The 23,956-nt window shown below is 50.6% G+C and overlaps 6 protein-coding genes across 6 annotated transcripts; 4 read left to right on the plus strand and 2 right to left on the minus strand.

Annotated features, from left to right (window-relative positions):
• Window positions 1–261: 261 nt before the first annotated feature.
• Window positions 262–4,792, plus strand: Triagg1_2150 (uncharacterized protein; the record flags this gene model as incomplete). Its single annotated transcript, XM_062896300.1, has 4 exons — window positions 262–1,303; window positions 1,737–1,856; window positions 1,906–1,971; window positions 2,019–4,792. The coding sequence occupies 4 exons, from the start codon at window positions 262–264 to the stop codon at window positions 4,790–4,792; spliced, it is 4,002 nt and encodes a 1,333-aa protein (XP_062759006.1).
• Window positions 4,793–5,067: 275 nt separating this feature from the next.
• Window positions 5,068–6,864, plus strand: Triagg1_2151 (uncharacterized protein; the record flags this gene model as incomplete). The annotated part of the gene is made up of 5 exons (XM_062896301.1): window positions 5,068–5,099; window positions 5,151–5,250; window positions 5,304–5,425; window positions 5,477–5,544; window positions 5,603–6,864. 5 exons carry the CDS (start codon window positions 5,068–5,070, stop codon window positions 6,862–6,864), a joined length of 1,584 nt encoding a protein of 527 aa, XP_062759007.1.
• Window positions 6,865–11,345: 4,481 nt separating this feature from the next.
• Triagg1_2152 (uncharacterized protein) lies at window positions 11,346–12,016 on the minus strand (the record flags this gene model as incomplete). Its single annotated transcript, XM_062896302.1, has 2 exons — window positions 11,346–11,728; window positions 11,797–12,016. 2 exons carry the CDS (start codon window positions 12,014–12,016, stop codon window positions 11,346–11,348), a joined length of 603 nt encoding a protein of 200 aa, XP_062759008.1.
• Window positions 12,017–14,782: 2,766 nt separating this feature from the next.
• On the minus strand, window positions 14,783–15,202 carry Triagg1_2153 (uncharacterized protein; the record flags this gene model as incomplete). The annotated part of the gene is made up of 1 exon (XM_062896303.1): window positions 14,783–15,202. The coding sequence occupies one exon, from the start codon at window positions 15,200–15,202 to the stop codon at window positions 14,783–14,785; it is 420 nt and encodes a 139-aa protein (XP_062759009.1).
• Window positions 15,203–20,502: 5,300 nt separating this feature from the next.
• Window positions 20,503–22,587, plus strand: Triagg1_2154 (uncharacterized protein; the record flags this gene model as incomplete). Its single annotated transcript, XM_062896304.1, has 7 exons — window positions 20,503–20,956; window positions 21,019–21,210; window positions 21,274–21,408; window positions 21,466–21,662; window positions 21,731–21,870; window positions 21,937–21,966; window positions 22,041–22,587. The coding sequence occupies 7 exons, from the start codon at window positions 20,503–20,505 to the stop codon at window positions 22,585–22,587; spliced, it is 1,695 nt and encodes a 564-aa protein (XP_062759010.1).
• A 586-nt stretch (window positions 22,588–23,173) lies between these two features.
• Triagg1_2155 (uncharacterized protein) lies at window positions 23,174–23,798 on the plus strand (the record flags this gene model as incomplete). The annotated part of the gene is made up of 2 exons (XM_062896305.1): window positions 23,174–23,384; window positions 23,452–23,798. 2 exons carry the CDS (start codon window positions 23,174–23,176, stop codon window positions 23,796–23,798), a joined length of 558 nt encoding a protein of 185 aa, XP_062759011.1.
• Between the last annotated feature and the right edge of the window lie 158 nt (window positions 23,799–23,956).

The following is a 23,956-nucleotide window of genomic DNA, read 5'->3' on the forward strand; positions in this document are numbered from 1 at the left end:
GGAGGGCACTACATAGTTCATTGCGATGGATTCAATTCAGCGCATCTACATGATGTGCTTAGAGTCTCGGCATTGACCCACTGCGGGCTGTTACCAACGTTAGCTGCCGTCGTCATTCATTCCAAAGCTTCAACTCTGTACATCCAATGCAAATCGCTCTTCATCATCATCAACTTCAGTACTTAACCGGCTATAGATCGCTAATAGAGCCCATGAGGATACCAAGACTTTGCTAATAATCCTCAACAACCACCAGCCAAAATGGCTCCCGCCATCTCACTCCTCGCCAAACCACGACAAAGAGGCGTCCGTCCGTACCAGAGACACGGCCTCATCTACTTCATCTGCGGCAACCCAGGACTCGTCAATTACTACGCCGTCTTCCTAGATTGCTTGCGCGGGATGCTCGATGCGGAAGATGAAGGCTCAGGCGGAACTGCCTATGACATATACGGGCGCAATTTACTGGGCTTCAGTGATGACGAGCATGAGCCGTTTAGCGCCAGCAACGAGCCATGGGATCTCGACGGCCAGATCGACGGCATGTATCGCGATGTCGCATCCAGGACCGTCATTCCCGACGAAGCTGGCGCTGAGGGCCAAGAGGGAGAGGCAGCGCGGCCGTATGACTTTGTCGTCCTCATGGGCCACTCGGTAGGCGCGTACATTTCAGTCGAAATCTTTCATCGGCACATGCAGGATCCATCTCGAGCGCCGCATCTCAACCTCCGGCACGGCTTCTTGCTGTTTCCAACTCTCACCCACATTGCCAACTCGCCCAAAGGGAGGAATGTTGGTCTGCTAATGAGCATCCCCGGGCTGGAAAACAACGCACATCATCTGGCGAAATTCATCCTTAATTGTATTCCTTATGCGTGTGTCTTGTGGATCATCCGACATGTCTTGGGCTTCACGCCTCAGACTGCAGAGGTGACGGCGAGGTGGCTCAAGAGTCAAGGTGGCGTTTGGCAGGCGATTCACCTAGGCCTCTCAGAGATGCGCACCATTTGCGAGGAAAAGTGGGAGGAAGAGCTCTGGGAGACGACAGTTGAAGACGGAGACGTTAACAGTTACAATTACTACCACGGTAAAAGCAAGGTTTCTGCGAATGGAGAGTCTCAAGGCGGCGCCGAGACACCACAGCAACAGATTCCAAAGTTCTTCATTTTTTACGGCAAAAACGACCACTGGGTGGCGAACCATGTCCGAGATGCGTTTATCGAGAAGAGGAAGAGCGAAAAGGAACACACCAAGATACTAGTTGACGAGGGAGATATTCCGCATGCATTTTGCGTCAAGGAGCGTGAGTTTTGTCCGTTAGGCTGTGCTTTTCAACATACATGTAAAAGATGCTAATTTGTTGCAACCTAGACACAAGCTGGGTAATTGCGAAAAGGGTGTACGAGTGGGTGAAGGAGATTGAACACGGCCAACAAACGTTATAAACGGTATAGACATTACATCTCAAGGCATATTGCGGTCCTCCGCGCTCCATGTTTTAGGCAGCCTTTCCAAAGCAAATCTTTGAATGTAGCCACGTGCAATGGATTCGCGCGATTGGCCTGCGTAAATAAGGCTGAATACTACCTACATAACCTACATGTACCTGACACTCCCCCTTTTGATGCCTAAATAGCCCGATGCCCTCCATTGCAACATATCTGACGCATTTCCATCTTTCATCATCACCTCCGACTCCGTTACCCCGAGCACTTGAACAATGACCGATGACGCAGGGCACCGAATGGGTGCAACCCGTGCGCCAGCACACTCTGCGAACATCAGTGGATCTACTTTTGGGGACAACATCCGAATAAACCAAGGATTTCTAAATATCTTCTTTAGTAGCCGGACAAGTGAGTTCCGGAACCTCTTCCTCTCATGGTTCAAGCTAATAGAACGCAGCGGTCTCCCGCGAAAGCACACCGTCCCCTGCAGTACAAGCTCAGTTGGAAGAGAAAGAGAGGATGGGTCAGTTAATTAACCTCTAGAAGAGATTCAAAACTGACTTTGCATAGACTGTCGGCGCTCTCTCAGCTTCCGCGATCTTGACGCCCGCCTGCAGAATATCTTTCCGGTACAGCAAGGTACCTGCGAGTGGATTTTTCATATGCCAGTGTTTCAGAATTGGTATGAGCATGCTCAACACGATAATGGATTGCTTTGGATCAAAGGAAACCCTGGCACTGGAAAATCGACATTGATGAAGCATATTTTGGAATACTGCCAAACTAAACGAAAATATACTATCGCGGCATACTTCTTTAACGCTCGAGGGACCAAACTAGAGCAAACACCTCTGGGTATGCTACGCTCTTTACTATTTCAACTACTCTCGCATGAGCCTCGTTTATATGACCAGCTTCTTCCAATTTATCGCCAAAAACAGCAAGATCACAGCTCGGGGGACTGGGAGTGGCGTGAGCCAGAGCTTAAAAGCTTCTTCCTATCGGAGATACCAAAATGCCAGCCGGGACCGCTCCTTTTCATAATAGACGCGTTAGACGAGTGCAGCGAATACGACGTGCAGAACGTCGCAGAATTTCTCCAGCTTCTGATCAAGAATGCGACAGATGCTGGTCTTCTGCTCAATATTTGTCTATCAAGCCGTCACTTCCCATCCATCCGCTGCGCAAAATATCAAGAACTGGTTTTGGAGAAGGAAAAAAAGCACGATGAAGACATTATCAAGTATATCTCTTCCAACTTGACGAAAAAAGACCAAGAGGTTGAAGAAGCGATCAGAAAAAGGTCGTCTGGTATTTTTATGTGGGTTGTGCTCGTCATCAGGTTACTGAATAGGGCATATGAAGATGGCAGAGTTGAGGCTATGAAAGACATGTTAGACGAAATCCCAAACGAATTGGAGGAAATGTTTGCGATGCTGCTTGATAGGGACAATCCTGACAAGGATGAGACTATCTTGATTTTGCAGTGCGTCTTGTTGGCAAAACGACCATTCACACCAGAGGAGTTATTCTTTGCTATTGTCGCTGGCACCAATAGCAAAGCATTGGGCGAATGGAATCCTTTGCAGGTAACTGGCGATATCATCCGACGACGCATCATCAGTTCATCCAGGGGGCTTATTGAAATCCGCAAAAGGCAAAATGACACATCTCGGCTTATTTATAGGTCCGGAAGAGGTTTCCGAAGGGTAAAAATTCGGAAAATATACCGTGACGAAGCGCTTTACGAGACGGAAGAAGACGAAGAGCTTTACGAGACGGAAGAAGACGCAAAGCTTGCTGGGACGCAAGAAGGCGAAAGGAAAACAGTGCAGTTTATTCATGGATCCGTCAACGACTTTCTACTTCGTAACAGGAGGTTACAAAAACTAGACCCGAGGCTTTCACCAGATCCCATCGCTAAAAGCCATGATCGCCTCAAGGATTGCTGTATGGCATACTTAATGATGGAATCGCTAGAACTTCAAAACGTTGAAGAAACAAAGTCTCGCTTCCCTTTCCTCAAATACGCGTCTCGCTATCTGTTTGCCCATGCCGAAGAAGCGACATCGGTGGGCCAATCTGAGTTACTACGGACTTTAGAGTACGACACCGTTTTTAAGCGGATAGAGCATTTTCATAAATTTTTCGTGAATTACGGTCAAAGGCGCATGCCTCTCAACTTACTGCAGATCCTGGCAGCTAGTGGGCTCCCCAAGCTGGTAGTGAGTCTACTCGATAGGGGAGCTGACATTAATGCTGAAGGAGTACCTTGTGGGACTGCGCTTCAAGCGGCTATAGAGTTTGAAAGGGAAGGGATTGTCAAAACGCTGCTTAGCAAGGGAGCCAAAATCGATCCTCATGGAAAACCCCGTGGCCATACAACGCTATATAGAGCATTCAAGAAGGGCAACGGAAGGATTCTAGCCATGCTGATTGACAAGGGGGCCACACTTGATATCTTCGAAAGAATTTCCAAAGGCAGTGTGCTTCATCACGCAGTAGAAACTGGTAATGAAGATATCATAGCCATGGTGCTCGATAAGGGGGCAAAGGTCAATGCTCTAGGACTCGTGGGTAACGTTCTCTGCGTAGCAGCTAAAGAAGGGTCTGAAGATATCGTGCAAATGCTTCTTGAGAGGGGAGCAAAGATTGATACTCGAGGACTTTTCGGCAGCGCGCTTACATGTGCAGCGTCAGAAGGAAACATAGAGGTTGTGCAGTTGCTTCTTGAGAAGGGAGCGAACATTGATACTCGGGGAGTATTCGGCAGCGCGCTTACATGCGCAGCGGCAGAAGGACACATAGAGGTTGTGCAGTTGCTTCTTGAGAGGGGAGCAAAGATTGATACTCGGGGAGTTCTCGGCAGCCCGCTTGCATGCGCAGCATTAGAAACACACATGGAGGTTATGGGGTTGCTTCTTGATGAGGGGCCGAACATACATGTTCGAGGACTTTTCGGCAGCCCGCTTGAATGCGCAGCAGTAGGAGGACACGCCAAGATGGTCAATGTGCTGCTTAATAAGGGAGCGAGAGTTAACGACTGGGGAGGAATTTTTGGTAGTGCACTTCACGGAGCAGCAATGAAGGGGAACACAGATGTTGTGGAGATGCTTCTTGAGAAGGGAGCAAATATCAACGCCCGAGGGCTTATAGGTCCCGGATACTTACTCACTGACGGCTCTGATGACGTTGGCAAAACAAAGATTCAGGAGATGCTTCTTGCAAAGGGAATAAAGATGGGAACTTGGGGGAAGATTTATGGAACTGTACTTCAGGCTGCAGCATCTAAAGGGCATGAGCATATTGTACAGCTGCTGCTTGATAGAGGAGCAAAACGTTAAAGACTAGGCCCTTGGGGAACTGCATTCAACATGCAGATTCCTCAAACTCTCTGTATTAAATGAATTTCTCTAATGGCATAAACATACCCATTCAACTATTTACTCAAATTCCTAGCCTCAATCTATCAGCGGAGCCATCGTGTCAGCCGCCGGCAGGCAATGAATGGCACTTTTGTCATGCCCCGCATTCAACTCCAAGCCACTGTCACTCACAGGATCAAAAGTCACGACAAGAAAGCTTTTGCATCTCAATTCACCTGCTTGAGCCGAGCAAAATGGGGGATTTCCAACCAGACACTGGCCATGTGTAATTCGTTTATCCAAGTCTCTGAGAGGCAATAGTCTAACTACGTCTCAGTGACTCATCGGGGCCGATACCTAGCCTCCTTGATGCAACGCTCGACCAGCTCGCCGATGGCCTAAAAGGCAGGCATTTCACCAGTGTTGAGCTCACAAAAGTATGTAAAAATGATTTCACTTTGTCAAAGAACCTGTCGCTCATCACCACAAGGCATATCTCGCGCGTATTAAGCAAGTAAACGAGGGAGTTCACGCCGTCGTCGAAACAAACCCCGATGCGCTCGACATTGCCAAGAGCTTCGACGAGGAGAGGGCCGCTGGCTCTATTCGAGGGTAAATCCACCAAAATTACATGTTTACCAGACTCGAGCTCACAGAGGACAGCCCGCTTCATGGAATCCCAGTCCTGATCAAGAACAACATTGCCACACATGACAAGATGGACACAACAGGTTTACCTTCCTAACTGTACCCCAAAGTCGCTTTGACTGTTTCTCATGGTTTATGTAGCCGGCTCGCAGCTTCTCATAGGCGCCACTGTCCCTCGAGATGCCTTTGTCGCACAGAAGCTTCGTAAAGCGGGAGCCGTGATCCTAGGTAAAACCAACATGTCTCAGTGGGCCAACTACCGCGCTCGCGACTACAGCATCAACGGCTGGTCATCTCACGGGGGCCAGACACTCGCTCCATATCACACCAAACAGCATCCCTCTGGAAGCTCCAGTGGTAGCGCAGTAGCTGCTGACCTGGGCCTCGCATGGGCAGCGCTTGGCACCGAGACGGATGGATCGATTGTCTGTCCGGCACAGAGAAGTAGTGTTGTGGGAATCAAACCTACCGTTGGACTAACATCCAGGGCTCTTGTTGTTCCAATCTCGGAGCATCAAGATACTGTTGGGCCCATAGCAAGGACAGTCAAGGACGCAGCGTATCTATTACAGGCCATCGCGGGAGAAGATCCCCATGACAAGTACACGGCCGCAATCCCTCGCATACCAGACTACCTCGCCGCATGCAAAAACATGCTGCCAGGATCCCGAATCGGCGTGCCCTGGAAAGCCATCGAGCAAGGCCTAGAAAAATACGCACATATCGCCTCAGAAGTCCAAGTCTTTAGAGAGACGCTCGCCATCCTGGAGGCCGCCGGCGCAACCATCGTCGAAGCCAACTTTGATTCACCATTAAAGGACATCCGCGACGCCGAAAAGATGATTATGGGGGCAGACTTTTACGCCAACGTTGCGTCCTATCTCGCTCAGCTGACCTCGAATCCAAACAACATTCACACTCTCGCCGACATACGCGAGCAGACGCAGAAACACCCGCTAGAGACGTATCCGCAGCGCGACACGGGCATCTGGGACGACATCATCTTTGAGCAGGGGTGGGGCAATACTGATCCGAGATTCCAACCGGCTTACGAGCGTCTCCAGGAACTTGGTGGCCCGGGCGGTCTCCCAGGAGTCCTGGCCAAGCATAACCTGACCGCGGTGGTGATGCCCACAAGCATAGCTGCGGTGTGGGCCGCCGTGATAGGAGCCCCGGCCATTACGGTGCCGATGGGGCATCACTCGGACACGGAGCCGGTGCACGAGGATGGTGAGTTGGTGGAAACGGGGCCGGGGATTCCTTTTGGAGTGACTTTTATGGGTGCTAAGTGGTCTGAGGAGATTCTGATCGGGTTGGCATTTGGATATGAGGAGAAGACCGAGGTGAGAAGCCGGCCGGTGAAGAGAGTGGTTGTACCGACGGCAGAGATATTATTGGCATAAACTATAAAGAAAAGAAGTTATAGGGCCAGCACCTAGATAGCGATTCATGCAGTTCCCTCGGTGGAGTTTCTCCCGAGGTTTTAGAGGAGATGATCGGCAGACTCAAAAGACTGCGGCCATGCGACCTGGAGACGTTATGAGTAAAATCTGAACTCCATTATCTGTGACAGCATCTTAAAGAGAATTGGGAGCTATTTGTAGTGTAAAGGATGAAATGTCTAGCCGTTAGTTCACTTTGTTGTGGGCTATAAAGAGTAGTTCGACGTTGATTTCGACTCAGGGACCATCATTTTAAGTTCAATGGGTCATTCCCAGGCCCATTGTCATAGAAACTGGGCCCATGTTTACCAACCTGGAGAAAATGCGTTCTAAATGATTACTTATAACAGTCGTTCATTGGCACCGACTGTGGAACAGCGAGAGTAGTGTGCAACCGGCTTTGTGGGCCGCCGCGACCATCCCGATTGACCACACGGTTACGGAGATGGTGGGCACGAACGGCGCGGGCCTACGGAGACACGAGACCGGAGACGGGGGTTCCCTGTCGTGATAATACCATTTTGTTTTGACTTTTGACCTTGAGAAGACACTCAAGGTGCGAGGCCGGCAGCATGAGGAGGGTGACGATAGAAACGACAGCAGCACGATGTGAAACGGATGAAGTCATTGTATCAGCCCGTGATCATGGGAAGCCTGGTGGTTTCAAGCTTCATGGCTTGAAGCCTCTTTTCCCGAGATCCCGCACGAGCCGAAGCAAAGCTGGGAAGACTTACATAACCAATGAGAAGCTCGTGAAGGAAACCTTTTTGCTGGTAAAAGGGCTTGCTGAAAGGCATTTTTTAGGATGACTGGGGGACTCAATCCAAATTCAGCTGGGGGGCAAGTAAGACGTCAATCTGCCCGGTCATGGGTCCTGACGTCACTGTATCTCGGTATTGCCTTGTTTTGGGTCCCATTCTGTGTTCCCGTGAGATGGATTGGGAGTTTTTTTTCTGTGAGTGACGATAAATGGATAACGGGGGAGCACAACGCCCTGCTTGCACTACACGCGCACAGCATCAGCATACTGTAGATGCTTGTGACCGGCCAATCCGAGACTGCCCCCCATCTTTGACAACCAAAGACTCCCCGTGAATCGTCATGTTCGCAGCAAGTACTCGTACACATTGTGAAGGCGGCCCCTGCAGACAAGCGTCGTCGATCACCCTCCTGACACTGACATATGCCGTGCCAAGGACCCCCCAAGAGCTGCAGCGTCCCACACACTCGGAGAAAGAGTAATTAAAAGGAGAATTTAAAAAAAAAAAACCAAGGCTAGAAAAAATGCCCCGGCTGCCTATGAATCCTGTCCGTCTGACGTGGAGAGTTTTCCGTGTATAATCCCCCCCTCCAAAGGTGCCCGTAAACGGGCGACTTCGCCATCATGATTGGCCGAGAGGGCGATGTTTCGCGACGTCATTTTGTTCGCCGAAGGGGAGCAGATCCGGAATTGGGCAATGGATCTATTGGGATGGGCATGTTGAAGCTATTTGATTCTTGTCGCCTCTGCCGGTGATCCGTCTGTGAGTTATTATTTTTTTGGCTTTTTGGGCTGGCTGTTGGCGTTGTACGTACGGGGGCTGCCTTGAGGGACGTAGTACTCGTACGAGTTTACATATACTTGTGCCGATGTGTGCAAGTCAAAATGTTAGTTAATAGGCGTGGCGTGTTCTCTGGAATGCGCCTCGGTGCGACTTGGACACAGAACGGGCTAATAAGAGACAGTAGAAGGCAGAAAGAACAATTTTTTGCCGCTGGTGTTGAACCTGGTGTTAAAGCTGGTGGTGAGGCGCATGTCACTACCTGGTAGCCACAACGCAGGGAATTACTCAATGTGTCTTAGCATCACCCATCATGGAGAATACACTTTTCGGCCTTTTTTTCCTCTTCTCTTTTTGCTTCTTCTTTATTCTTACGGTATTTCCCAGTTGAGTCAAAAGTACTGTACTGTAGTTGTCACTGCAGTTTGTCACCGTCACACTCATCAAGTGACTTTATGCAGCTTTATGCACATGCTTCCCCACTCAATGCACCATCAATGCACAAATCATGCACAAGCCGCGTCATAATCCCGCCCCACTCCTCCACACCCCATCCACACAAAAGCCGGCAAGGCACGAGGTACGTACCGCTCCGTACCTCGTATAACCTCATCCAGGCAAAATGCGCAACAAACAAACACGATAAATCGAAAAACTCGGCACCATCAACTTCTCTACAACAATCCCTACACATCTCACGTAAAACCCGCCAAATTGCGATTTCAAAGGGCGCGAATTGGCCCATCCCAGCTCATCAACATTCCCCAGCTTTTCCTCCTTCTTTTTTTTCTTCTCCTCCCTTCCCGCACCCTCCAAATCCTATTTTAAGCACACAAATAGAAAAGAAGAAGACAAAAAAGCAAACTAGCCTCAAGTCCGCCAAAAATACGAAGGAATGCCACCCTCCGTCGCAAGCCACGGCGCCACTAACGCTTGGTGGTGAGCCCAGTACGTTATGCAAAGTGCGTATAAACGCCTGCGTGTGTGTGCGCCTCCGCCACACTTTTTTTCTGTTTTTATTTTCTCGTCGAGGATTTTGTTTGTCTTTTGTTTGCCTGCATGACCTCCCCGGATTTTCAAGGGTTGATCTGTGATGGATGGATGGGAGGGGAGAGGGGAGGGTTGTATTACAGCATGTACGAGGGCAGGAATTTTGATGGATGACGAGGTGCTGGCCGTAATCCTTCTTGCAAAGTGCCCGAATTGGGTAACTCTCGAGGGAATCCAGAGAGTAAGATATTGACAGTCTGTGACATGTAAGCTGGGTGGGATGATCCAGTCTCTGTCTTTACACGACGTCGAGTCCAACAACTGAGCACCACATCCATCCATCCTTTCTTGTTGCTGCAACCCAACTTTCGTGTCTCCAAAATGCCGTCTTTAGCGCCAGGTCATGATCCATCGTCCTCTGCAACAGGTGGTGCTGGAGCTGCCAACCACCGACCTGCAGCCAGCCAGCCAGCCATTATTCCCATCTGTCTCATCTTGCGCGTCCCTCTCCTCCTTCTGTCTTTGCTCTTCATCCTCATCATCTACTACATACAAATGTACATAAAACACCACCACTGGAAATTAAAAACAAAATACACACTCATCTAGCTCAACAACATAGTGCCACGTCAAAAGCCTAATCCCAACTCTCTTTCTTCTCTCCCATCCTTCCTACATACATGCCACGCCCAACTTCCCTTCTACCCGCGTACAACCCCGGAGAACCATGCTGTATCCGTCCAACCCCCCAAAAAAACCTCATCCATTGGTTCACACACAAAAAACCCCCAGCATCATTTCTCCTCTTCTTTCCTACTCTCTCTACCTAACCCATCCCATGTCAACTTGTTTTTTTTTTCTTCCCTTCCCTTTGCAGCAAGTCCTTCTCCACCTTCCCAACTCCTCCCATCCCCACAAATAACACCTCGTCCCCGTCCCAAAAAGACAGGGGAGCAAGGCAAGGCAAGGCAAGGGAAAGAAGAAAAAACCAAAACAAACATGTAAAAGCAACTCCACCAAAAAACTGGCACAAAAAGAAACGTAAACCATGTACCATGTACTCGTCCAGTATACAAGTATACGCCCCTCAGCCATAAAATCCAAGCCAGCGGAGCCACCGGAAACCCGACCCAGCTCCTTCCGCAACGTACGAGTACAGTACAAGTGCTACAGCTGGGAAAAGGCTGCCGCGGTTGGTAGCTCCGAGGTACATACTACTTGAAACTAGACTCCGTACTTGGGATGTACAGTATGTATCTTCACCTGAATGGCATCCTCGGTGGTACCAGACGCTTAGCCAGGACCAGGGCCATTTTCTCTTAGTCAACGATGGAGAGCAAAACCATCCATTGGATGCACGTCGCTCGCGGAAGCTCGGATTCAGCGGGTCTCAGCAGGTTCTTGCTTGCTTGAGCGGAAGTAGAGGTACCGGGGGTCAAGTACATCTTGGTACAGCCTGAAGGTGTCTCCAGCGACAGCCCGCACTTTGCAGTAGAGCGGCAGAGCGGTAAGCAGCAGCACAGCTCAGTTCAGCTCCAATCCTGATGCTGTCAAAACATCGATATTCAAAGGCATTGATTTCTACAATCGATCTCAGTCGAGAATTCACTAGAAAACAGTCGTAAACATCACTTTAAAGTCACAATGGAAAACGCGCAAAATGCTTGTTTATAATCGTAAAAGGTCGTCCGAAGACATTAGCATTAAAGCCAGTAATCTGGTATATTTTGTGTATTACACTCCCTCGAAAGGGCGCACGATCCAAAGCCAACAAAAAAGTCGTCTGGGGGTCCAGCTCATATGTTCATCACACCGTGGTAGTAATCCTTCCGTCTCGCCAAACCGTTTCCGTAGTCCCAAATCCTCCAAACATCGTCACCTCTCCCATCTCGTCGTTCCCGGTCAAACCCCTTACAGGGCAAAGGCGCAGAGAGCGGCGATGAAGGCGAGGCCGGGCAGGATGGTGGAAGCACCGTTGGTGGGGGCAGTGGGAGCACCGGTGGTGGTCTTGTTGCCAGCGGGAGGAGGAACGCCAGTGCCAGTGCCGACGGGAACAACAGTGGTCTGGACAGCAGTGGTGGTCTGGACAGCGGTGGTGGTCTCGACAGCAGTGGTGGTCTCGACAATGGTGGTCGAGGCGGGAGCAGAGCTGGGGGGAGCGCTGGCGGCAGAGGACTGGGCAGCAGAAGTCTCAGCGGCAGAGGTGGTCTGCTGGGCGGGAGTGGTGTTGGCAGCAGAAGAAGAGCCAGAGCCGGCGGCGGCGCAAAGAGCCTGGGTAGCGGGCAGGACCTTGCCTGTAGCGAATTGGTTAGTAAACAAAGCTCCTTTGGACTCGGTTTCAGGAGGACCAGAGGAAACATACTGATGGCAACGTCAGCGCCGCACTTGCTGATGACACAAGAAGTGGCCTGGGCCTGGACGGCGTCGAAGTCCTTGCAGATGCAGGCGTAGTCGGTGGTGGAGCACTTGGTGTTGGCCTTGACGGCGTCGTCGAGGCAGGGCAGAGCGCACGAGGGGATATCAGCGCGGGTCTGAGCCGAAGCCAGAGCGGCGAAAGCAACAGCAACGAAAGCGGCCTTCATGATGTCGGTATTAAAGTGGTGTTTTGGGGGGGGTGTGTATCAAGTTGTTTTTTTGTGAGTTTTTTTGGTTTAGTGTTCAGACAACGAATGTAGCTGGACTTGTGAAAGCGAGCGAGTGGATGGAGAAGAAGAAGAAGAAAAGGAGAAGAGAGGCTTCGGAGATGGAGGGAAGCCTCTTTATGTATGTTTTGTGTTTGTGGACGAGCTTCCGTCCTTCTTTCTCTCCCGTCAAGTCCAAGTCCAAGTCCAAGTCCAAGTCCAACCAACCTTGGCTTGAGCTTCCCTTGCCTTGCCTTAGTTGCTTAGCCTGTGCAAGCCGCCTGTGGCTCCTTTGGTCTCAGCTGGGGGCCTCACGCCCCTCCCCTTCGATCGTCGGGCCGGGGTGTGCAAAATGAAAGGACAAGGCTAGCACGGCCTACGAGTACTTGCTTGGAGGTACCTAGCAGGGCCGAAAGGGCGAACAAGGTCGTCAAGGTTTTTTTTTTTTTTTTTTTGGCTCTTGCAATTCGATTTCCTTGCTTGTTGTTGATGGAGTTGGCTGTACAGAGTAAAGTTGGTACCATATGGATTGAGGCGTCTCGAGCAGTACCGCGGTGACAAGTACCTCGCGGCCAGTCCTGGCGGTGCGCTCGTCGCCGTGGCTCGATGCTGCGTCTACCGGCGGGACAAGTACCTGTGGCGCCAGCTTGGACAAAACATACACACCAGAACTTAGTACACTCCGGAGCGCGACTTCTGCTCTGGGCAGCCACGCAGAGTGGGTGCTGTGCCACGGGCCATTCGTTACAGGGGCTACAAAGTGCCAGTGACTTGGTCGTTGGCCATGGCTGCCAGCGGAAGGCCAGTCACTGCGACCTCCGTGCTCCAGCAAAGCAGGCAGACGTGTTAGTGAAGATTGGAGCGTGGCAAGCCAACCTGAACCTCGTCCGGAAACAGGGGGGGCTGGCTGGGATGGACTGTGGCCTAACCTCATCTGCTACACACGGCCGAGCCGGGCAACCCAGCGATCGACGGGCCTTGGCTTTTGTATGGGGGATGGGGATGGGGATGACTGCAGCTCTGCTCGGACACGCGCTGTAACGGTAACCTGGCATCGACAGCAGCCGGCAACGCACGCAGCGGTACCTGTTACTCGAGCTGCAGCATCAATTGTGCCGACTTTACGAGGGCCAGTTTCCAGTTGGCACAGGTGAGGTTACAATGTTACATACATGCCCCAGGAAAACATGTGAATGCTCACATCACACCCGGCCATACAGCCGTTGCCCGCGGATTGGGGCCTTTACGCTTCCCCGTCAATGCAAAAAGAAGTCTCTCTGCTGCAATGAACGAGCAACGGGGATGCCCGCACGACGGCCCGACGGATCCAGTTTGCCCAGCAGCTGCTCTCCCCCATTGGCCTCGTGGCGGAAATTGCCAGTTGATCAAATCGACAGAGGCTCCAGCTTCACCAGATCCAATTGTTCTTCTTCGTCGGCACGCATCACTGCCATTGGCCCAGCCCCCAAAGAGAAGAGTCCAGCACCCTGCCTCTCGACTTTTGCAGTCCCAGATCTGGGGTTTTCATGTGCAGCTGTGGTTGGCCAGCTGCAGCTGCTGCGGCCGTCTTTTTGCCTCCGTCGTGTGTGGTGTGTGTGTGAGTGGGCAGTCAGTCACTCACTGTTGCAAAGGCGCACGTAACCTTGCATTCGCGCTGTGGCTGGGGCTGCGACTCTATTTCACGGGCCATGTCATTGATGGCATCACAGGTCAATGCGAGTGTTTTGTGACAATTGACCTCCCAGCGGCCAGTGCTGCCATTGTTTGTTGGACTGGCCGACATCCAAGAATTTCAGTCTCAACACAGCACGGCTTCTCGAGAAAAAGAACGAGGTGCCAAAGGACCATTCCAACTTCGGTTTAGGTTCGGCCGAATTTGCTGGCCATTTGATGACTTCACGTTACTCCCCCCCAGCTACCAACGGCCTGCTACGGCGCTGTAATTCCTTCGTCCAAGGCGTCGCCCTTCAGTGGCCACAGCGTCCCTTGACGGCCTGTGGCAAACCGTTACAGCGACCACCAGGCCCCGTAAGCCCCCCCCCCCCCCCCCCGGCGGCCCCCACCGCCCATGTACAGGGCAGGTACCTTATGCGCAGAATGCGGATCTCAACCCTCTTGGCCGATCCGTGGAAAACATCAGGTTCATTCTTTTCGTCAGCATCATGTCACCACGACGTGCCGGAAATATGCTCGGCGAGCGTCATCAGGCTACCAGCACAATACCTGCCCCGGGCTATGCCGCCTTGAGTCACCCCCCCAGCCTGCGCTTTGCTCGATTCTGCAGGCACACACACACGGCCGTCTTCAGCCTGTTTTGTCCTCCCCAAAAGCAAAAGAGCGCTACGAACTGGCGGAGAAATTGATGCGGCGCGCCCTCCTGGCTCCTGGCAGAAATCAGCGATCGCCGGACCTCGCTCTGCCCATTCCATCCACAAGCCCGACTTTCCGCCAAGGTTCGAGAAGCTAGCTCTGGCACAGCAGCACAGGGAGGCTTTCGAAACGAGGCGAACAATAGGCTTGAGCGGCTTGGAATGGGGGTTGGCGGCTCCACCAAGTGACGCTTGGCTCAGACACGGACGGGAAACGGATGGACAAAAAGGACTCGACTTTTGAGCGTCTATGACAAGAGGGAAACGGGAAAGCCAGAAACCGCCTGATGCAGGAACAGGACCTCGAAAGCCCGCATGAGCTGAGCTCATCAGCAATAGTCTGCTAGCCCTGCTGCTGCTACTGCTGCTGCTCCTCGACCCAGACCAGGTCCGTCGACGGTTGCAAAAAAGTTGGCCAAGCTCGCCGCCTTTCCTCTTCCAAACCCACAGGCCGGCTCGCAACAATCAACTCGACTCGACTCGACTCGACTGTTCGCTTCGCCAAAAGCTCCTCTACACAAGTCCCCGGCCTATCCCATCCCCGGTCCCGGACCCGGTCCTGGTCAACCATGACCCTCGCTAACAGTCGAGCAGAGCGAATCGGGCTCGAAAAGTCCGGGGAACAGGGAGGGTCAGCCAGCGCTTGGGAGACATGGCCTGAATCGCTCTCCCATCCATCGCTCCTCGACGCAATTTCCCCCGCAGCTTCACCCCCTGACGCCAGTTGCTTATCCCAGGCGCCTGATCCGATGGGATCTCCATATGGTCCACGGCCCATCGGCTAGTTTGCTCTAGCCCTGGCTTTTTGGCAACTTGGCTTCCCAGCCAATCTCCAACATGTCAATACTATTGCGGGCCAGCATGCAGCCAGCCAGCGCCAACCAAGTTTTTTTGTCCTTCTCGTTGCTTCTGCTCTCCCTCTCCTCTCCCCCCTGGTCCGCCATGCTTCGCTCCTCCTCCTCCTCACTCACACGCTTTGCACACACTCCCCCCTCTCGTTCCACTAGCCCAGTTGGTACAGCTTCACCTTTGTCGAGCGCGCCGTGCCGAGGCCAATAGCGTGCGCATGTAAATCCCTTTTCACCATGTGATATTGGGGGCAGAGCAGGACGCGCTCTCTCTGCAGAGCAATGCTACGGCATCTTGTTATTGACTTTCCGTTAATAGGGGCGGCACAAACGCCACCAATCTCTACGCCGTTTGGCGGTAAACTGTAAGGGATGGTCGGACACCGATCGCAATCTGATCCAAATTATGCTCTCCTACCGCGTGCATACCGGCCCAGAACAAGAGATGATTTCATGCGGGCCCTGTCCAGTCCAGCGAGTCCACTGGTACTACCTACTCGGTACATTCAGGTAGTCAGATCTGGTGGTACACACAGTAACGGAGGACTTCCGTTGACGAGAATTGGCTCTCTCTCTTCCTTCTGCCGTGCCACGGAGGAAAGCCCCCAGTCTGGCATGAGGCCATGACACAGGACCCGTGTGGGTAGTCGTGACTTGCTTGGATCCTTGCCGTGCCATGCCATCCATCGAATTGGCGAGTGCCGCAGATCAGAAAAACAGCCGATGAGAGCTTGTTCTCACGTTTTGCTTCAGAGATGCCGCCGTGCCCAATGCCCCTCTCTCTCCATCTTGCCGAGATGCTACTTCGTGTACGGAGTCATGCCTCCCTGTCTCTTTTGAGTCTCAGTGTTGGTCAAAGTCAGGCCACCCGCGTGCAGCCGGAGTCGGGTAATGCTCCGAACCAGCCAACTGACTCTTTGACTCTAGATCCAGAGACGATGCACTCTTGGAAGCTGCAGGGTTTGGTTTTTTTTTTTTTTTTTTATTGTGGGCGAGTCCACGGCGCGGCATCATTTCCGGGCCTGTCCAAGCAGCGACTGGTATTACTCGTACAGTAGGTGGTATTGTTCTCGCTCTCACCAACAGCAATCTTACTGGGTACGAGACGCAAAAGTGCTTCACGCTACACGTTGGTTGGCGGCTTGAGCTTGTCCTCGTTTGGGTCCGTCTTCGCAGGATCTGCATTTCGAGCCGTGAGGGACAAAGATGCGATGCTGCGAGGGCTCTCCTCGTGGCCAATGCTCTTCATGTTGCTATTCTTAACATACTTCTCCTAGCACATGGCGACTTGATCGTCATATTTGCACTGCCGGCAACCATTACAGAGAAACCATTTGACTCTCGGAGATTGAACATGCTTTACCTGATGCAGCCCGTTGCTGTCACGGTTGCAATTGGACGCTACAAGAATTGGCCCGAGAAGCCAATATCCTTGCCGGACTGGTGGACATGACACGGCCCCAATGCTGCTTGTGGACGGAAATTCAGTGTGGAGTGCACTAATAGTGCTGTGCCTCGTCTATAGTCTGTACGACTTGCACAACACCGACATTACCATGTGTTACATACAGTGTTATTACCCTTGCAGGGGATGGACTTCTGAGACGACCGTTCATCTTTGGTTGACGAGGGCAGATGGGATCGGAAGCTTCAGCTGCACGGCTCAAACTCTATTCTATTCTCTCTCTCCTTCTTCCTTCTCGAGGCGTCTACGCTGACTGCCAATCAACAAGGATCTCGACTCAGATCACGTTCCTGAGCCGTTTTTTCCCGCCTATTGTCCGTGCGAAGTCAAGTCACCAGTCTGCATACGAGCAACAGGAATGACTTTCAAGGTCGAGGCGCCCGGACGGGCTCTACATGCAGCACGGTAGCGAGAAAAAAAATACGAGTCAAAGCTCCTCCTTCCGAATTGACTACGCCCTTTCTGCGACCAAGGCAAATGAAGAGTACGAGATGAACTTTTGCCTTGCCGGAGAACGTCTATTCCTATGTGGAATCCATGCATTTTGCACGAGGCCGCGAGCATCTACATCTCCCTATTCCCATTGAAATCAGGGTCGTCTAGGGGCTCAGCCCGGCGATGAACTGGTGTCCGTCGGCTGTGGCAACAGTCACAGTGTTTCCCCCCCTTACAGATGGATGGCGCTGATGAGTTGGTCGATCCCGTGTTCCCCTGGGCGGGCAACACGGCTGGTCTTGCTGGACTCCTTCATGCTGCAGGTGGCGTGCAAGCCACAGCTGAGAATACTACTCACATGGACGGCCGCTCCCACGGCTTCCCTTGGCCATTTGCACCTCCATAGTATTCGCTGCGACAACCGGCACTACCGCCAGGCTGTGTTGTGTCATCTCGAGCCGAGACAGCAGGTGTGCATATGTCTTGCAAAGAAGCCCCAACACTGCAGCTATCTCACCGATGGCTTCCATGACACGTCCAGGTGCTACAATCGGAGCGGGAGTGTCACTTTATCGCCTCATTACTCCGACGCCGTCTCAACATGCGAAACGCCTAGACCCATATATAGCGCCTCTGATTCGACTCCCTTGATGTCTCGGACCAAGCCCTAGGGAGTTCACGAGGATGATCTCGTACGTATAATTGGTCTGCGGATCGATGTGCGAATTCACCTAATGTACGAAATACTGCATCGATGGTTTCTACGATGAGTCCTTGGCGATGGCCCCAAGATTTCTATTCGCCCTCCCCCTTTCCCAGCCGTGTCCCGAGGGCCATACGTAAGCACCATTGATGCAGCGCTGAAACGCTATAGCCACACGCCCCTCTTGGTGAATCCGAGGCTCTGGATGGGGATTGGGGGATGCAGGTTTCTATTTTTGTGGTGGCGATGCGAGAGAGGCTGGGACGTGCGTCTGAGACATGACTGTTGGTGAGTGGTACGGGATGCAGGGCTATGCAGAGCACAGAGTATATTTGTGCTTTTGGCTAGTGCTTTTTTGTTTTTGGTTCGTGATAGGTTTGATGGGTTGACTGACACGTAAGATGTGTGCATGTGCTTCGTATATGTAGAGATGTTGTCTTGGTATGGGCTTGATTGGGAGGATGTTGCGGTAAGTTGCTGGTGGTTGGGGGGATATCGGCCTGTAGAAGGGAGAGCCTGGAGGTGGATTCGTAGACTTGATGCATCGACTGTGGCTGCTTTCATGCTCTTCCTGTTGTATTGAACCATCTTTATCTGGAGAATGTTCCGATGGCTGAGTTTAGGATTTGATCTGCTTGATTGCGAACGATGTACTGCATGACACTATCATCTTGCAGTTTCGAGAAGCTAATTAACAAATCGGACTTGTATTGACAAACGAGATTGATGGATCTATTGATACCATTGTATCCGAAGTCCTTGAAGTTTTATCGAATCTCGACTCCTTCGTCGGTAGGTAGAACTGTTAGGAGTTTAGGGGGTGCGTCAACGAGTACTGTTGAGAGGTATTGACTTTATGCTTGACACGCCAGAAAACTTGAAGGACTGAAGGTAGTTCAAAGTAGTAAGGTGTTCTTGTTTAAGGGAAGTTTATAGTATGCTGATGAATGTGGGGTGGTCAGTTGCGTGGAAATCTGGAGAAGTGAACTATTGAGATGGAGACAAAGACTTAGGGAGACCATTTGAACGCAAAGATTGACGTGTTGAAGAACTCGATATTATGCGTGCATATGAAAAGGGAGCTGAAATTTACTTTTTTATATGGAAAGGAATCATGAGGCGTTGTTGGTTTGCGAATTATTGTCTTGAGAATATGTAGGGTAGAAGCTAGGGGGAGTTGCTCTGCGGAAGATTTGGCGCGTTTTTTTTTTCTCTTGTGCGGTTGCAGAGTTTGGGTAATGTGTTGATTGATGCATCGTACTGAACTAGAATCATGCAAAAACTATTGAATGAATGAGTGAATGTAGGAGATGTGGATGAGATTTTGGTTCTCTTTAACAGCGGTGGAGGATTTACGTTGTTGAAGGATGTTGATGAGCAATCGCTCCATGCAACTTCGTCACTACTCCAAGGCGTAGCAAGTATATCACTTTTCAATAAATGCTAGCATTTGCCTTTAATTTCATCTGCTAGATGTACATAAATTACGTGGAAGAATTCCCATCATTGGAGAATGCTGACGCACGATTTGTTTGGTACGTTGCAGCTCCATTTAGCTGCATGTTCAAAGGCATGGCAACTGCACCATGATCAACGTCTGGGTAACAATTATCTTCGAGTTTATCTAATACATGTGTATCTATATCTAGACACACCTATGTTTGTCAACTACATTGGCATTGGTGAGACTAAACTGAGACATTGGCCTCTCTATCCCATCAACTCATGTCACCGCCAAGGCCTTTTTTTCCCACCCGCCGCTCAATACTAACACGCTCATTCCGGCGTATATACGATGAACTAGTTGGAATAAGCCACAATATAAATTGACTTGCGTTGCAGCCGCTGCGCTTCAAACTATTGCCAATTCGCGAAATCACTAGACTTGATGTAGGCGATGGCGTAAACATGACTCGGGCGCTCCATGGCTTGATCGATCCGAATCGCTTATCGGACATTTCTAACAGGACTCGCTTCCGCATATTTGGGTGCATCGGTCGGCAAACGTCCAATAAGCGGGAAGATCGCCCATGAAATCGCCCTCCAGGGTCGTATTTTGTGTGGGTTAAAGCCTGCGGCCGGTCCAATCCCAACCCCGAACAAGAGACGATGGTGCTGTAATATAGATCAGTCATGTCGCAATGCATACATGTATCTACTTGGCAATATGTTGTTAGGTCATGGTATAGCAGATGAGTTGCCGAGGCTGGCAAGGCAAGCAAGGCAGGCGAAGCAAGCAAGGTAGGTGTTTGTTCCCCCATCCCCATAGAATTTCTCCAGCGGCGGATTCCCCCAGCAGCGGTGAACGATTAGATGCATAAGTCCGCAGCAAGTCGCCCGTAAAACGATCGTACGTCTCGGTCTTGCATGCCGGATCGGTCCAATCCGAGGCGAATCCGGGCCCGAGAAACAGATCGAGATTGCATTATGCGCTGTATAGCAGTAAGCATGTTAGCAAACGTATCTGCAGAACCACACTCGGGTGCGGAGTAACAGGCAGCGCTATTTAAGGAATGAAGCATAAAGTACGGATCATGGCGGAAGCCACCCCCTCTTCTGCGGAAGCACAGGATCGCTGTGAGCTTCTTTGCTTGTTGAACATCTTTTGTGCTCCCATCTGAAGAAGAATGGCTCAACCGTTGGAATTGGAAGGCCTTGGCGATGCCCTCTTCCCTGCTGTGCCGTCGTCGTGGCAGGTCACGGTCGGTCTTTCGTTGATTGCTGGCGTTGCCTCGCATCATGCTGTCTTTCGGCCGGTTGAAATCGACACCCATTTGTGGCGATTGCTATTCATCTATATAGCAACGATAGCTGCTATTACTGGAGGCTATATCCGAATCGGAGGCTATCAGTTTGGAGCGGCCTTGCTACAGACCGCCTTGGTTGCAACGACATACAACGTTGGAGTTTTCACTAGTATCTTTGTGTATAGAGCATTCTTCCATCCTTTGCAAAAGTTTCCCGGTCCGTTTTGGGCCAGAGTCTCCCGGTTTCATGCAATGGGCAAGATGATTCAGAGCCAAAAGGGTTACGAAGATATACAGAAGCTCCATCAAAAGTACGGAGATATTGTACGAGTGGGTGGGTAGCACGACATACCTCTACCAAGATCAAATTACCTATACTAACCCATGATTGAAAAGGACCTCGCGAACTATCCATCAACCGTCCCTCTGCCATTCGTTCCCTTTACGCGGCCCACTCACAAACGTCGAGACCGCCGTGGTATTCGCAGACGTCGAGACACCCATCCAAGTCCTCGCTGATCAATACACGGGATTCAGCAGCGCATAAGCTACGAAAGAAGGTTTGGGAAAAGGCTCTGGGGTCTAGAGGTACGAAGACGGGAAAACAATTCTCATCTCCCATCGATAACTATGCTGACCTGCTTTGAAAAGCGTTGGATGTGTATGAGTCGCGTGTGCAATCAAAAGTTGAACTTCTACTATCTAAAATCGAGGAGACAAATGGCGTCCCGGTCGATATGACAAAGTACTTTATGTATTTTAGCTTTGATGTCATGGCAGATGTTGGTAAGTGGTTGGTCTAATTGGTTCATGCATTTCAGTACACTAAGAGGTTGCTCACAGGATTCTCCAAAAATTTCAATATGCTGGAGTCGACAAACATTCATCCTGCCATCAAGGGTGTCCACGATACTATGTGGTTTATCGGACTGCTGACTACCATTCCGTGGATGCTGTACATGGTTGGCTCAACGCCGGGATTGAATAGCCTAAGTCGTTTCTCTATTTGGTGCCATGAACAACTCAACGAGAAGCGAAGTGTGGGTCTATTTCTTCATCCTTCTTTGACAGATTTTGTGTACTGATACTGATCACCATCTGGGCTTAGGTACTTGCCAGCGAGAAGGAAAAGGAGCCACAAGATGTCATGTCATGGTTGCTAAAGGCCATGGACAAAGGGGACCCTGCGGCACCACCTTCAGAACGGGCCGTTCAAGAAGATTCTCGTCTTTTGATTATAGCTGGCAGGTGTGTCATAATAAATATCCCTTCATCTACATCTACATAAGAGTGGGAAATGCTGATATTTTATAGTGACACAACTTCTGGAATATTGACAAGCGCGTAAGTCTTTTCTAAATAATTTCCTCAGGATTTGACTTAGGGTTCCTTTTGACCAACATGTGGATTTTTGTCAGGTTTCATCTCTTATTAACCAACCCCCACACCTACGAGCGCCTACTAGCCGAAGTTCAGCAGCAGTTCCCAGGAGGAATCAGCGACTGGACATATGAAAAGGCAAAGGCAATTCCCTATCTCGACTGGATCGTTTACGAGTCGCTACGATTGAGGCCCACGGCGGCAGCAGGAATGCCCCGAGACCTGCCCCCGCAAGGCATCATGCTTGACGGCGAATTTATCCCTGGTGGAACAATCGCCTCGGTTCCCCCTTATACGATACAGCGAGATCCGCGATACTGGGAGGAGCCGCTCGCTTTTCGACCGGAGAGGTGGGAGAACTGCTCGACTGATAGCGTTCCCTGGATTGCGTTTAGCCGGGGGACGTGGTCGTGTCCTGGGAGGGGTCTTGCCATGATGGAGTGTAGGATGGTGCTTAGCCGGATCTTTTTGCAGTATGATGTTACGCTTCCTTTGGGGATGGGCGGGGATACGTTTGAGGAGGATACTATTGATAATGTGGCCATGGTGGCGCCTGCATTGTATCTCTCATTTACTCCTAGGTAACCGTTACGATCTTTGAAAGAATGAACAAAGAAGCTATCTTCTTATTTTCATTGATGCCTATGTATCAGTCGAGATTTCATGATAGATAAGTCAAATCTAGGCCCACCTCTCGATTTTGCCTTACATGTGCGGTATATCTAGCTGTATTCAAAGCGTGTTGGCTCTTCAAACTGTCGTATGGGTTGTCAGCTTTTTCATCTATCTGTCACACAGCTATCGATGTTTCATTGGCAAAAGTTTTAGCATCACTAAGAAGGCAGGCAATCATCAAATCATCTTGAGAGTCAACTGTGTAAGAGAGTGTTGTTCGTCCATATGACTCCACTGAGTCAACTTTATTACCTCTGCCTGAGAAGCAATTTCACTTAGTTTTTTTCTCTCTTGTAGGAGTTAAAAACCTGAACAGAGAGGCTTTACATCATATGTCTGATCTTTCCAAAAACGCGTTGCAGGGTTGCTGAGAACGCGTTTTGTATTGATACCCCACTGTGATGTAATCCCAGCCGGCCGCTATTAAACCCACGAAACTCGAACTTACATGTACACACTCCAAACGCGTCTCACTTAATACTACGGCAACGTCACAATGGCCGGCGACATAGAACTCATCAATAGCCTCACGGCTGAGCAAGCTCGTGCAATTCTCATTTTTCTGTCTCACAATCGTTCAGTCGCAGATAAAGTGAGCAAGTACGCAAGAGACATGAAAATTCATGCTCGCGTGAAGGCAATATGCGTACAGTGCAACTCAACATTCGATCCTAGTGATACCGCTAAGAATTGTTTCTACCATAATGGTATGTCGGCGACGTTGGTTTCTGGTGCACCTCTTTTGGCACTCCTATAGTAATTAATCCCTCGCAGGCGAGCTTGAAGCCAACTATGATGATGACTTTTGGGCCGACCATGATGAGGATTGTCATGGAACTATTGACACTGATGAGATGCGCGAGGAGTTCCCAGAAGGGTTTATATGGAATTGTTGCGATAAAAGCGGAGATGAATTAGGCTGCCGATGGGGCAGACATCAAACAGACCCAAGCAAGGTGGAAGAAGGGGAAGATGCTGAGCTATACGATGATGAGGATGATGATGACGAAGATGAGTTTACAGAGGACGAAGATGAAGTTGATGATAAAGAAAACGAGAATAAAAGAGGAAACGGAGATGAGAGTCAGAGTCTAGGGCCGAATAAAAGGCAAAAACTCTAGATACAATTGCTTTCTTTGTTTCAGCATTGTATCACTAGACTTTGCGCTTTGCCGGCTGTTGGTAAGACGGATATATGAGTCTCGGGGACTCCGGATTTAGCGCGAGAGACTCAATCTATTCAATCTACAACTGGTTAACATTCTCATTTCTCCCTAAT

This window comes from Trichoderma aggressivum, assembly GCF_033847375.1.
Source record: "Trichoderma aggressivum f. europaeum strain CBS 100526 chromosome Unknown scaffold_005, whole genome shotgun sequence".
In the NCBI taxonomy this organism is placed as follows: Eukaryota; Fungi; Ascomycota; class Sordariomycetes; order Hypocreales; family Hypocreaceae; genus Trichoderma; species Trichoderma aggressivum.